Below are 14,147 nucleotides of genomic sequence, written 5' to 3'. Positions count from 1 at the left end.
CCAACCAGCTCATCACTGTTACCTTGGGATGCCTGATAGACTTCAAAGCATTTTCATTGTAAGGTACGGTGTTGCTAGATACTATTACTGTTAACGAATGACTAATGGGAGGTTTGCACTCACTTTCAGATCATCCAGGTTGGAAGGGAGAGGGCCTGGTTTGATAGAAGAAACACAGGTCTGTCCGGAAAAAGTGGTTTTCACTGGGGAAAGGGGCATGTTGGTGACTGGAGTTGAGGAAGAGTTTGAACTTTTGACCATTTGCTCACTTGGTTGCCTGAAATTACAAAGGAGAGGTTTTTGGTAACAGTGTCCAGTTTTTGCCACATTTACTAATAGAAAACGGGACTTACTTATGGAAGGATGACCAGAGAACAGCCTCTGCCCATCTAAAATATTATTTAACTTCTACATCATAGCTGCTTTCTTCTTCACTTTAGAGGGGTGCCCCAAGGTCCCAGTATATAATGCTCCATCTAGAGGTGATTGTAAAGAACATTGGAGACACTATAGCAGGGCATGGGGAGCCCCAGGAAGGAGTGCAGCAAGAGCCTGCAGAGTTCATGGGGCTGCAGAGAGAGGACTGAGGAGGCTTATCTTTCCTTGTCCATTTTCAGGGGGATCAAAGGAGGCTTTATGTGGCTGTCATCCCTCCATCTGCCCAATCAGAATAACGCTTTGGATGTGACCAGCGCAACATTTTCAAACTGTGCTTCCAGATCCCTGCTATGCTGCACCAACAGGCACATAAGCATCGAGGAGGGACCTGCAGGAGAGCCTAGAAAGCCCCCCAAAACATCTAAGTCGCAGTCTACTGTGCAGACATTGTTCTTCACAGGCTGCTGACTCACTTGTGCTGTGCTTGGGGGAGTCCCGGGTAGCTGAAGTGCTGCTGATGCTGCTGACTGAGGATTTGTAGCTGCAGGAAGAGCTGCTGCTGTTGCAGGAGCCTAGCATAGGCTGAGTCCATGGGCGGAGGAGACTTCTCCGCTTTCTGGTCAGGCGGAATGTACTGGTGATATTTCAGCTTCTTCACCTTCGGCTTGGCGTCCTTGGGCTTTTTGTGGCGGTTCTTGCTGTCGCTGGACGATTTTGACTGCATGTCATACAGAGAAAAGAACAGGGGTTATCTGAGAAATCAGGCCCTGAGCTGGAGTTGGCTAAGTGATGACATTCACATGTATGAATTTAGAGACCTGGAACCAGAGGATGGGAATGTCTGTACTCCTGTGGACATTCTGCGCTAAGAATTTAAAAGTTCTACACCAAAAAATTAAAAATTACGTGCACATTATTTTAAAATTTTACAAGTTTTATTTGTCAAGGCCTGGGCCTGCCCCAGAAACACCCTGGGGCCCTGCCCCTCTGCACCAGGCGCACCAGGTGTGGGGCAGGCAGGCTCAACCAGGCAGGATCCAAGCATGTAGGGGCTCAGTGTGGGAGGATCCAGGTGTGGGGCGAGAGGATTCTGTGTGGGACAATCTGGGTGCAGGCAGCTCGGTGGGGGGGTTTAGGTGTGGGGGGATCTGGATGCTCACAGGCTTGTTGGGGGTGTTCCAGGTGCAGGGGCAATGGGACTCTGCAGGGGCTTCCAGGTGAAGGTGGTTGGGGCTCAGCAGAGGGGTTTGGGTGTGGGGGAGTGGGGCTTGGTGGGGTGGGAGTCTGGTGCAGCTAGTTGGGGGTCTGGATGTGGGGGGTCAGGGTGGTGCAGAGACTGGGGCATCATGGTGGGGGTTTGAGTGGAGGGAGCTCAGTGGGTGGTGGTCTGGGTGCAGGGGTGGGTCCAGAGGCAGAGGGTCTGTGTGAAAGGGGGCTCCAGATGCAGGGGTTGAGGTTCAGTGGGGTGGGGTTCAGGTATGGAGGGCTAGGGGAGTTCTGAATGTACATGGTAAGGCTTGGCAGGGGCGTCTGGGTATGGGAGGTCCGGATGCATAGGGGTTGGGTGGATGGGGGAGCAGCTGCCTGTACAATGACCCCTCCCCACACAGTTGAGGAGCGATGGGGGCAGGAAGCAGGGGAAGATGCTGAGCTTCCTGCAGCTGCGGGAGGTTTCTGGGGGTGGGTCTGACACAGCCCCAGACACTCCTTGCAGGGGAAGAGGAAGTCCTGTCTTCTCCTGCCTCCAGCCCAGATGGGACTAGCATCTGATCCTGGCTCAGGGTAGAAGCCACTGGCTGGGGTGTCCCCAGCCCCATGGTGATTTAGCTCTCTGCCAGCTGCTCCGGGTGCATGAAATGATGTACCTGCTGTGCTAGGGAGTGGTGCGTGACTGCTCTTGCAGCTTCCCTTTGCTTCCCTGTCAGAAAGTCATTTTTTCTGCAGGAAAGCAAAGAAATCTGAATTCTGCGCATGAGCAGTGGTGCAGAATTCCCCTAGGAGTAATGTCCTGAGCCCAGCACTGTCACCTGATCCTAATGGTGAGCCCCAAGTGGTCCTTCCCCTCCAGGGCTCTGCCTACATGCCAAGGCCCCAAATCTGGAGACCACTCCTGTCTCTAAGTGACAATCACTGAAGTGACGCACCTGCTTCCAGTCACACCAGATGAACCAATAGTATCCAAGGAGCTTCCCTTTTTTCTTGAATTTTGCATTCCTAGTTTGTATTCTTTTCCCTCTCCATGTAGCTGGTGGGGCTATCTAATACTCAGAACCTAGAGAATTGCCCACATTGAGACTGTGTCAGAATTCAATATCCAGGGCTTCTCGCAGGGCACAATTCTACTCCTTGACCTTCATGGTGGCTCTTAAATGGGATCCACTACGGAGTTCCATTCATGCAGGGAGAGCAGCACACCAGCCCTGGGGTCTCCTGTACAGAGCAGGACAATAATTGGGGTTTTCACTCTTTTGATTTTAGTGCTTCCATTAAAAAATCCCAGTGTGCAATTATCTAGATCATTAAAGTCAATGGAAAATGAGGGGACCTGCAGCAAACTAAGCAGAGATAGTCCCCATTGTCTTTCCTGAATGAGCAAACAAGCTTTATACCAGGCTTTGCAGTCACTTGGGCATTGGGGATTACAGACTGATTTACAGACTGAACTAGTGCATTTCATTGTACTATAGGGATAACACGTGCACCAAGGACCTGGTTAACTTTTACTAAGTTGCATTTCTCTGGTTAAAGTTCTGCTCTCAGGTCAGCCTGGCAGATTGTGACTCTGATATTCTGCTTCCTTTCCATTCCTGGACCTCCCAGTGGGTGTCCACTACTCATGTTGCATTGGGAGATCTGCCCATGCATGACAGCAGAATAGCATTGAGAGTGTCAGAGGAGTATTATGACTTAATAACATCCTCTCTTCTCACAGCTGTTTGTTCAAAAGGCCTAAATCCTGCTCAGAGATACAGGGTGGGTGAGGCAGTATCTTTTATTGGACCAACTTCTGTTGGTGAAAGAGAAAAGCTTTTGAGCTACACAGAGCTCTTCTTCGTGTCTAATCTAATATCTTGGGACTGACATGGCTACAACAACATTGCATAAATCCTGCTCAGTGAGGCACCAAAAGCTGCTTTCTCTAAAGCAACTAAAATCCTCATCTGAGGCCAGTCCTCTTACTCATCTACTCATTACAATGATTAGCCTAATTCAACGTACTGCTGGGGGACTGAGAAGTCACACTCACTACGGACTGTGCTGCTCTGAGTGCGAGGAGCCCAGCCCTCTAATGCACTGTATTGAACTCCTCTGTGACCCTGAGGCTTGGCATGCTGATAACTCTAATAAAACAATGACCATGATACTGAGATCCCAGCATCAAGGGGTGAGTGGTCTTTCAGGGCAGCAATGTGTGCTGTGAGACATGTCCCGGGCAGTGGGAACAAGGGGAGTGTTTATGCAAACTTTTCCAGGTGATCCCGGCCTGGGAACAAGCTAAGCAATGGCTCAGTCCAGACAAGACAGAGGTGGTTCTAGTAGGTAGCATCTGGAGAGCATCTCAGGACTGATGGTCTGGATGGAGGAGCACTGTACATCTTTTATCCTTATGTGGGGTTCACCATGTAGAGCACTTCTGGAGCAGGGATTTCTCTTACACTCCCAGCTGGTGGAGGTGACCAGAAGGGCCCGTTTATGGTTGGTGTGGTGATGGTGGCTGGTATCTCTGTAGACTAGATCACTGCAGTCCCTTCAGCATGGGGGTCCCCTCAAAGACCACTCAGAATCTTGTCCTGGTGCAGAATGTGGCTGCCTGCTTTCTTGGTATTGCTGGGCAAAATAAGGACATTTTGCCTGCAGTTCAGAGCCCACATGGATTCCCTGCTTACTTCTGGGTGCCATTCAGGGTATTGGCATTGATCTTTAAAGTCCACTTGCCGAAAACCTCCCTTTCAAATCTGCCCCTAAACCCTCCTCTTCAATCAGCCTCCCGTCTCTTCTGCTCATCAAGAATCTTCACATCATCACGCTAGGAGCTGCTGGCCCATATCCTGCCTTGCATTTGTTTCCTTGTCAAGCTCTTCAGGATGGGGGGCCGAGCCAGTCTGTCCCATGGCCTGGGTCCTAGCTGCTCCCTCCCTCCCTCTGCACTGGCTCAGAAGCCACAAACAGACAATGCACTCTCATTTACGGAGCCAAGAGTTGCGTATCTGGAGGCTGGGTGGGGACAGAGCATTTTCTGGGGTTTGCCAGCTCCTGAAGTGCCAGACTGAGTCTCTATGGGTATGTCTGCACTGCAATGCACAAGCCCCTTCCACCGCCATACAAATCAGTCTGACTTGGTCAGCAAGCACCTGGCTTCTAGGACCCTGTTGGAGATGGGTCAAAGCCTGAGTCCTGCTGAGAGACAGGATCCAGCAGTTGTAAACCCAGATTTAAAATGCAGCGTGGACGCTCAAGCATTGGCTTGGAAACACCAAGCACATAAGCCCGGATCCCACAAACCTGGGCTTCGTCTGTAGTGTAGACATACCCAAGGAGGCCATACCAAAAGGACTACAACTATAATGGCTACCAGAGACTTCTGACCCCATTTCCCAGCATGCATTGAGCTGGGGTGGGGACAGAAGGAATCCTGCTGGGCCAAGAGGGAGACTTCTGCATGGGGTGATCTGGACCAAGCAGTCCATGGACCAATGACAAGTGGGCGCTGCATAGCTCCTAGCAGGGGACAGCCTGACTCAGAGAAACAGCTGAAGTTTGGTTTTGGTTTGGAAGCTGGGTCCCCCTGCTGAGCTGCCATTCCTCCCACAGAGCATTCTGGCTCTGCTGTGAGATCTAGCTGCATGGATCTGGCAGCTCCAGCCCTGTAGTGACAGTATCCTGCAAAGTGGTCTGGCCTGGCTACTAAGAGCCAGCTGAGACTCAAGGAGGATCCCAGGCCAGGGAGCAGTGAGCCTGGTAGGATTGGGAAAGGGTCTGCCCCTCTCAGGGGTGAAAAATAAAATCAGACGACTTTTATTTAAGCCAGCCAGTGCCACAATGCTGCAGTGCTCCACCTCGGGACTCAGGTTTGGCATACTATCTGCCTGAGATGGTGCCAGGGGAAGGAGCCAGAGCGGGGGAGGAATTGGGAGTTTGTTATTCTGTTATTTTGGGAGTGTCATTCCTTTGCATGGCCCAGTGAGGAGTCACCTTGGGTGAAGACACCAGGTGCCAGAAAAGAACCCATGACCTAGCCCAGCCCACATGAGTAGAGGGGAGAAGCCACTCCTAATATTAGTAATAGCAAGCACCAGAGAGAGAGAGAACAGAGGAAGCGTAAGCCACACCTTGCAGGAGAGGCTATCTATCTATCTATCTATCTATCTATCTATCTATCTATTATGACTGTAATATTCTACAATTATGTGAAATGTGCATTAGTATCAAAATCCACTCTTCCTATGGACAGCAGCACTTTCTGAAGAGACACATAGGCGCCTATGCAGCCTTGGGGCAGGGTTTCATTACTGTGGGTTGAAACTGGCTGCTAAAGTGCATTAAGAAAATGTAGCTAAACTTTAATCAGCAAAACTCAGCTAGCCGTGTTGTCATTCTTCGCAAGGCGATGGGGTAGATACGTTACCTTCACCACCGCAGGCACCGGGAGGGGTGGGCTCTGCTGGCCGTTCACCTGCTTCGGGCTTTCACACTGGCTGTTTTGCACCGATTTCAGGTCAGTCACGTTGTTTTCAGAGCTGTGGGAATGATCCTGGAATCAAGAATCAGTCGCCATTAGCATGTGGCACCTAATGTCCAGGAATATAGGAAGCAGCATTAAGAAACATTGTCATGTGAGGAAAAACGTTCCCTCTCTAGTCACGGAGCCAGCACCCTAAGTGGGTGTGAGCCTCCCGGCGGTCTGTGGCTGATTGGCACGGTGTTGTTGGGGATCCTCCTGAACATGCACTAGCTGCCTGCCTCAGGGCATGTGCGGACTGCAGTGATGGCTCTGCAGCCTCTGGAGCTATCACCTCTAGGGTGGGGCTATCCGTTGAGCCAGGGATATTGTTTCCAGCTCAGGTCGATATACTCACACTAACTCGCCAGAAACCAAAGTGTAGCCGCGGCAGTGGAAGTGGCGGGAGGGGCTAGCCACCCCGAGTATGTACCTAGCATCTCGGACGGGTCATACTCGGGATGACTAGCCCCTTCCTCTACCCGGGCCGCTGCAGCTACACTGCTATCATTAGCTCTGTAGCTGCCTCCAAGCTAGCATGGGTATCACACCTCCAGCTTGTGGTGCAGCCAGACTGAAGTGCTGAACCCGAGAGGCAGGCAGAGGCCCTCGGTCCTGCACTAATGAGAGTGCTGCTGCACAGCCACCAGGCACCTCCAGTGCTCCTCATACCAGGAGTGAGCTCTAAGCCTGGATCTCACCACTGAGGGTGAAGTCTCCTTGGGCACTCCCATTCTCTTCCCATTCTCCAGCCTTGGGAATAAGGGGGAGCGTGGACGAGACCTGAGACCTTCCCTGCTCGGTGTCAAACCCCTTTCACTACCCACACGCAGCCTCCGCGCCAGGGCTAGACTGTACATGGGCAGCTGTTGGTATCATGCTACCAGCAATTAAACGTTCCAGCGCCATGAGAACCGACGGATTCTGTTCCTCAGGACTCACCCAAGCCACCAAAACCCAGTTTGCAAAGATTGCTCTGTCAAACAGAGGAAACAAACTAAGAGACAGGATGAAATCTTGCTCCTAACTGGAGCTCTGCAGTCATTGCCCTCATGGGATATCCCACACAGGCAGCTTGCATGTGCAATTGTATCCATCTTCTCCTAGAAGCTTGTTTGGAATACAGTGATTTTTCAGTGCAAGTCAGAACAAACCTTCCTGATGCCCTGCCTTCGTTTATATGTGTTTCACACCAATAGCGTTTCATCAGGCCGATACAATTAGACAAACCAAATGGACAATCATTTGGCTACCTGCCATAAGTGCTTGGAAAATTGAGGTACCCGATGCCAAGTACGCTGTGTAACAAAGACATTGGAATGGAGAAGAGTTGCTTAGCCAAGAATCCGTCACTGGCAGGTTAACAATATCTCAGGATCTTTTGCAGAACACCCCAGTGCTTCCTGGGACGACCAGAGACTGATATTCCCCTGCTTTCCCCTGCCTGCAGCCTGTGCACTCAGAGTGGGTCCTGCCCGGGGATCTTGCACTAGCCCATGCTTCACAAGTGGATTTAAAGAGAAAGCACGTTTATTTTTTCAGGATCCTGAGTCTGGGTCCTCATTTGTCTCATTAAGTCCCTGTCAGAGCAAGTTCCCTGGGGACCCTGGGCAAGGCTCATGGAATTGTCCGCTGGGGGCTGCCCTTTCCCCTTGGAGGTTGATAGGGGATGCATGCACATAGCATGGCCTGCAGCTTCATCCCCACAGCAGCTGCTGACCCTCCCTCCCAGGCAGCAGCGCTCTGTGTGGCTCCCGGAGTGGCCTGCAGTCCCCCATTTTCATGGAGTTGATCTCCTTCAAAGGTATTAATTACTGTCAAATGCTGGGGAGATGCTGAGGAAGGAAAGGCCTCCCCGCAGAGCCATGTGCACAGCCACTACCTCAGACTGCAGTTACAGAGACGCATCAAGACCCGGGGACGTCACTCTGGGGGAGCTGCTGACTGACAACCTGCTAGTTACAGCACTGGCCGCACACTGATGCTAGTTAGCAAAGCCCAGCTCTCCAGCTGATTTGTCTGGAGAAGAGCATTACAGCCCCACTGCTAGCCAGTTCTACTGTCTGCTTGTACCCACTCCCCATGCCCCCTGCTGCCCCTTGGGTCTGGAAAGCCTCACCCTTTCAGCCTCACAGCCTTTCAGCCTCGATTCCTCTCCTGTCTGTGGTCTCCAAGGAGAAAAGCTGCTGACATGCTTAAAGCTGCCAAAACTACAAGGGAATCTAGGTGCTACGGTGATACAAATAATAACTACTAACACCGAATGCCTAGTGACCAATAGAAAGGGCAGAGGGGAAGCCACAGCAAAGGCATTTGCATCCTAGAGCAGTAGGGACAGGAAGAAAGATAAGCACTGCCCCCTCTTCTACAGCCAGACTCAGTCAGACCCCCTGAAAGGGCCAGAAATGTTTGGGTAGAGCCTTGCCCCTGTTGAGTGATGGCAGGGACTGGAACTGGACCTCAGGCACTGTCACAGCAGAGGCTGTTCATGTGAGTGGCAAGATCGGTGCGTGGGATTCTGCTGCAGCATCTTCCAGAAAGCATCTGGCACCAGTGGAAACTTTGGAAATGCACCGGGCCTTTGCTGCCCCACAGATCCTGCAAGCTACACAAGCATTTGGCCTCTGTTCTTTCCTCCATGCCCACATGACCACACTGCCCATCAGTCACCTGTTCTCACTCTCTGACCTGAATGCCCCTTGCCAGGGCAGGCTGGGCTGGGAGTGAATGAGCCTTTTCACAGCATGCGGCATCGAGCTAGATGCTCTCTCTCTGTCCCTTCCAGCCCAGATATAAAGCAAAGAAATAGATCAAAGGAAGCAATGAAGCAGTTAGGCTCCATGGAGACTCCAGGGCAGCTGGCTGTACAGGAAGGCTGAGCCAGGCAGGCCACATCTCTGCTTTCTTTTAAGCAGCCTGTGCCAGTCTGAGAGCTCCCAGGGATGGTCAGCCTAGGCATTGCTCCCCCTGTCTCCACTCTATATAGGAGGGTACTATGCTAGCTTCCCAAGGCCAGATTCTGCCTCCTTTGCTCACACTGAGCAGAACCTCTCTGAGCCCATTGCAGTCTGTGGGACTCTTGGCATAGGGATGGTCTCCTGAGTGTGGACTGAGACGGAGGCAGAATCAGCCTCCTTCCTAGCAAGCACACGCTTCCCCATGACCATGTGGATGGGTGGAAGGAGGTTGTTTAAAGCCCTCACTTGAAGGTTGCTCTAGGGGGTGCGTGCAAGGGGGAGAGAGAAGAGTCAGCACTGCGAGCAGCTTTCGGGAGGGCTCTGCAGTGCAGCCCCACAGTAACTCAGCAGTAAGTTCCTGAGCCCTGGGCGTCGCTTGCCCAAGGGGATGAGCACTCCTGCCCCCCATGGGGTGCAGAGTATTCCTGCATTCAGAGTGTTGGGTGGATGTCTGAATGCCCTCGCTGGGCAGAAGGGACAGGCTTCCCCAAGCTGGCTCCCAGGGCCAAGCCCTGGCCTGCCCACAGAACACTTTTTTTTTTTTACCTGAGTTGTCCCTGATGTGGCAGAGGAAATTGCCTCTGAGTTTTTGGTGCCTGCTGTTGATTCTGTGGAACCCTGCGAATCCTCCCTCCTGGCCTGCTCTGGAGACAGGCCATCATTGCTACTGTCTTCTTCAAAGGCAAAAGCATCAGCTGATTTAGAGAAGCTCCCCTGGGCACCTTAACAAGTGAAACAAAGGCAATGGGTCAGTGGTGCGTAAACAGAGACAGCCATAGCAACGTGTGCAATGAACCATTTCAGCGGCTATACCAAACCCCCTACAATACACAAATCCAGCCCCCAGTACCTGGTGTGGGAGCACATTGAGCACAGCTGAGGAGGGGAGGGTGATTTTGATGGAATGAGCAATAGCCCCTGGGAACAGTGCCCTGATTCCAGTATGGGCATTTCAGATATTCCTGGCTGTGATGTGGAGCTGTATTTTGTGCAGCATCTTTCATACAAGTGTTCAAACATAGGCATCCCATTGGCGTGCCCAAGAAACAACTCCCGGAAAATCATATCAGGTTTTGGTGTCTCTGTGCCCGTTTTATGCCTAATACTCTGTACACATCTGGGCCTTCTAGTAAGGGGCTCACAGAAGTGCAGCTGAGATCTGAGCTGAGATGGAGAGTCCATGAGGGGAGAGGTCAGGCAAGCTGCTCAGACTGCAGGAGCGCCAGAGGACAGTGCCCTGCAGGATCATGTAGAGAGACAGGGAAGAGCGTCACAGAGGGCAGTAGGGAGAGATTTTGAAAAACCTGCCCCATTGAAATCTCTATGCTGCAGACAGATTTTGGCTTATTCTGGTTATCATCCTTTGAACTGATTTTATTTCAGATGTGTCTGTCTGTTTCCCATTTGTATCCATCTGCTCCAGAGCAGGCTGTGGGGATCAGGCCCTGGAAACTTGGGGCATTTCAATCATTAAGCCCTAATATGTGTCCTCCCAACATGGATGTGCAAAAATACGGAGACCCGGGCTCCTGCTCTCTCACTGGCCTCACTGGGCATGTTGTGAAGGCAGCACACTCGTGAGCGACACTCTCGTGGGCAAACGCAGCACAGTGATTCTGCTCCCCTCTAGTGAATGGGACGCTGTTGACTCAGGGTCTTTAGGGAAAGTGGGGGATCCTAGGAACTTGGTTAGGCAATTGGAGCCTGGGAAATAGTGTAATAGACCCCCTACTGCACCAAGTGTAGTCCATGGGAGCTGCAGGTATTCAGCACCTCTGCAAATCAGGTTGTGGGGTTATGAGCCTGAATACAGATTGAGGTACTTAACTGCAGAATAGGAGTGTGGTGTTCGTCTCCAAAGAACACCAGGACTGGTAGACTCAGGAAGTAGCTCGGGGTGAGTGTTTCCTACCTAGGTGGTTGCTTTGAATCCAGAGGTATGTGAAACTGTTCTCACCAGAGGGGCTAGTGCCCAGCAGCCTGTGTGAAATGACTGGGCGGGGGGGTCCTCCTCCCACTGGACAAATGTTTAAATCACAAAACCAATGGATGCACTGAGCCTGTCTGGAGCCTCCGCAGAGAAGCCAAGGCGTGAATCAAACAAAGGTCTCAAATCTCCAGGCCCCTCCCCTCCCCTGGCTTCTCTGCACAAAGTACAAAGAGTTGGAAGAAATGCTCCAAATGACTAACTGCGCGTCCGGAATCCCACCAAAGCCTGGTCCAGAGGATTCCCAGGGCAGTGTCCCATATTCAGATGGACAAGAGCTCTTGACCCCAGGGTTGTGCTGATAAGCAAAGTGCTGAAAAAGCAAGGCTATTTTGCAAGACCCCCCTGGAAGGCTTAGGCAGGAAGGTGGGTAACAGAAGGATTACTGCTGCTGTGGTCATATGCTGCCCAATCTTATCATGCAGCTCTGCACTCAGATAGCTCGGGGACAGCTGGGGAAGGAGGAAGGGCTGGGGAAGAGTGGTCCACCTGTCTGTGCTCCAAGCCTAGCAGTGTGCAGCTTCTCACCAACACACTTCGACGTGTTCTGACCTCTGCCTTCTGTCTGACCAGATAGGCATTATCGCCCATTCTCTTTGCACAGGGTGTGTTCTCCGGAGGGAGAAAGCAGATGAGAGACTCCATCATGTGTGTGGAATAGCTTGCTAAGTCACTGGCCCTGCTGTCGCCAGCTATGCACTAGGGGAGCTCCTGGAGTCTGTGCTCATCTGCCCAAGGCACATGGTGGGAGGAAATACCACAGGAGCATTGTTAGTTACCATAGTTACAGGTCCCCCAGTGCAGAGCTTGGCTAAGTGCTGGGCTACGCACTCTAGTGGTCTGGGAGCTGCTCGCCTAGCCATGAGCCGCAGTACTCCTAGCACTGGGCTCAAAGGGCTCCAGTCCCACTAACATTCATGTATCAGGAGTAACACACAAGTGGTTTGGTAGGGCTGCCAGGGTCTCCAGGGTGCAAATACCCTCAGCACAAGGGCTCCAACTATTGGAACAAACCCCGCAACCTCAGCCCCAGGGCAGCCAAGGAGAGGGATAATGAGGTAAACTTGTCTCAGTGGGCTCCTTCCTCCATGCCATCCTCTTGCCTGCAGGGCACTGCCCTGGATCTGCCTGCTGCAGCTGCTGCTGTCTCCCTCCAGCAATGGGCTGTGTTCCCCTCCCAAGGCTGTCAGGTTGTGATTTCCAGGCTGCAGACAGGCTGCTCTCCCTCCAGAAGTGCACGTGCTGCCTGCCTGGCTTCTGCCAGGATCTAACATACTCCATTGCACCCGGTGGGCACCCTGTCTGCACCTTCCCTGTCAGTGCAGGTCACTGGTTCAAGGATTTCTCTGTCACCATAAGCCTTAAGAACTGTTGTGCCAGGGAAGCTGCAGGAGCCAGCAACACCCAGAAACCAAAATTAGGTGTCATGCAGCACAGAATGGTTGTTCTAGGCCTGTTGAAACCAGCTGCTGGTTCTGGAAAGGCCAGGAAAGGGAGCTTTTCTGGTGGAAACCTGTGGAAGCTGATGGCACCTTTTATTCTTAAGATACCATGGGAGGTCTAGGAAGGGTGCGCAGGCAAGGGCATGGAGCAGTGTTGCACCAAAATATGCCAAAAAATAGCCACAGGAGCTTCAAATACTGTGGGGTTTCTGTGATGCCGAGAGCTGACTCAACGGCAGGGTGCTCAGGTGGTGACAATTGCTGTCTTGGTGAGCGCTGTCCTGAGAACTGGGTGACATAGCATGACAGATGGCAAATTATCCACCTTCAGTCTTCCTGCTGTCTGGAGCTTTGAAGGAACCCTATCAAATTCCAACACGTTACCATCCTTAGCCTCATATAGAATCATAGAAGATTAGGGTTGGAAGAGACCTCAGGAGGTCATCTAGTCCAACCCCCTGCTCAAAGCAGGACCATCCCCAACTAAATCATCCCAGCCAGGGTGTTGTGAAGCCGGGCCTTAAAAGCCTCCAAGGATGGAGATTCTACCACATCCCTAAGTAACCCATTCCAGTGCTTCACCACCCTCCTACTGAAATAGTTTTTCCTAATAATACAGCTGGGCTGGCAATTAGGAGGCATTTAAATCCCCTCCAAGAGGCGATACACACCAAACAAGTGAGCCGAGGGGACCTCAGTCAGGGACAACATGGCACTCCAGAGCATGGTTGGAATGTGCTGCCTCTTACTTCACGTCTTGATACCAAGGGTCTGCATGGAGCGGGGAGAGGGGAATGCTCGGCTTATCTCTCTTGCTCTCACTGCAATCTGCGGCTATCCATGTTGTTTCATGATCCCATGCCTCTGCTGTAATCTCAGGCAGGATGGTGTTTGCTTGGGGCTGTTTTTAGTGTACTGCGTATTGTCCTCCTGAGTGCATTGGACAGAGTGATGACAAGGACCTGGTAAAAAAGGCTATTAGATCACCCCTCAGCTATGTGGAGCACAGGCAGCCTCCTGTTGCTGGGACATTAGGGATCTAGACTGGCTTCAGCACTTTTCTTTCACCCTGTTGGATGTGATTAGATGAATATGTCAACTATACTTTCCACTGTATAAACATTTAAAATTCCAAGGTTACAGTAAGACAATTTTAAACCCCGTCATTTTTCTGGTATTGCAAAAACAAAAGACTCAAAGTTTCAGAATAGCAGTGTTCCTCTCTGCTCCGTGTCCGAGCCTGGGCTGCAGACCCCCAGGGGAATCATGGACCTGGCAAACACACCGTGCTGCTCCTTTGACTTAGGCATTTTGCTACATAAATCTAAAGGCAAGCACTAACTTCATGTCGTGCTGCACAGTTCAGCGCTCAGCATTCAAGAACCCCAGAAGGTTTGTTTAAGGATGTGCCCTTGACTCTGCCCCTTTGTGTCTGAACAGCCAATAAAGGGTAAATTCACCCACTGGTTGCTGTGCCCAGGTGGGATTCACCCCCAGGGCAGGCAAACCGTCTCCTGGTTGTTCTGCTGGGAAGAACACCTTAAACTCATGGTGGGGGCTCCTCTGCCCATCACGGGGAAGTTGTCTAGGAGAGAGGTTAAACCAGTGCATTCCTGGGCACCTTGGCCACACCTCTCCCAGGGCAGTGCCATCCCACTGTCAAG

At 51.8% G+C, this 14,147-nt stretch overlaps 1 protein-coding gene across 4 annotated transcripts in view; it reads right to left on the bottom strand.

Annotated features, from left to right (window-relative positions):
• MYOCD (myocardin) overlaps positions 1 to 14,147 on the bottom strand; it is a 230,232-nt gene that overhangs the window by 17,244 nt on the left and 198,841 nt on the right. For all 4 annotated transcript variants that reach the window (XM_084647508.1, XM_084647509.1, XM_084647511.1 and 1 more), the window contains exons 6-9: positions 9,601 to 9,776; positions 6,005 to 6,130; positions 852 to 1,096; positions 124 to 277 (exon numbers count right to left, since the gene is read on the bottom strand). In XM_084647508.1, coding sequence (XP_084503634.1) covers positions 124 to 277; positions 852 to 1,096; positions 6,005 to 6,130; positions 9,601 to 9,776 — 701 coding nt within the window. The remainder of the gene's footprint in view (positions 1 to 123; positions 278 to 851; positions 1,097 to 6,004; positions 6,131 to 9,600; positions 9,777 to 14,147) is intronic.

The sequence above is a fragment of the Lepidochelys olivacea genome (genome assembly GCF_965140295.1).
Source record: "Lepidochelys olivacea isolate rLepOli2 genome assembly, chromosome: 14".
In the NCBI taxonomy this organism is placed as follows: domain Eukaryota; kingdom Metazoa; phylum Chordata; order Testudines; family Cheloniidae; genus Lepidochelys; species Lepidochelys olivacea.
Note: the sequence above shows the minus strand (reverse complement) of the source record. Positions and strands in the feature narration are given on the sequence as shown.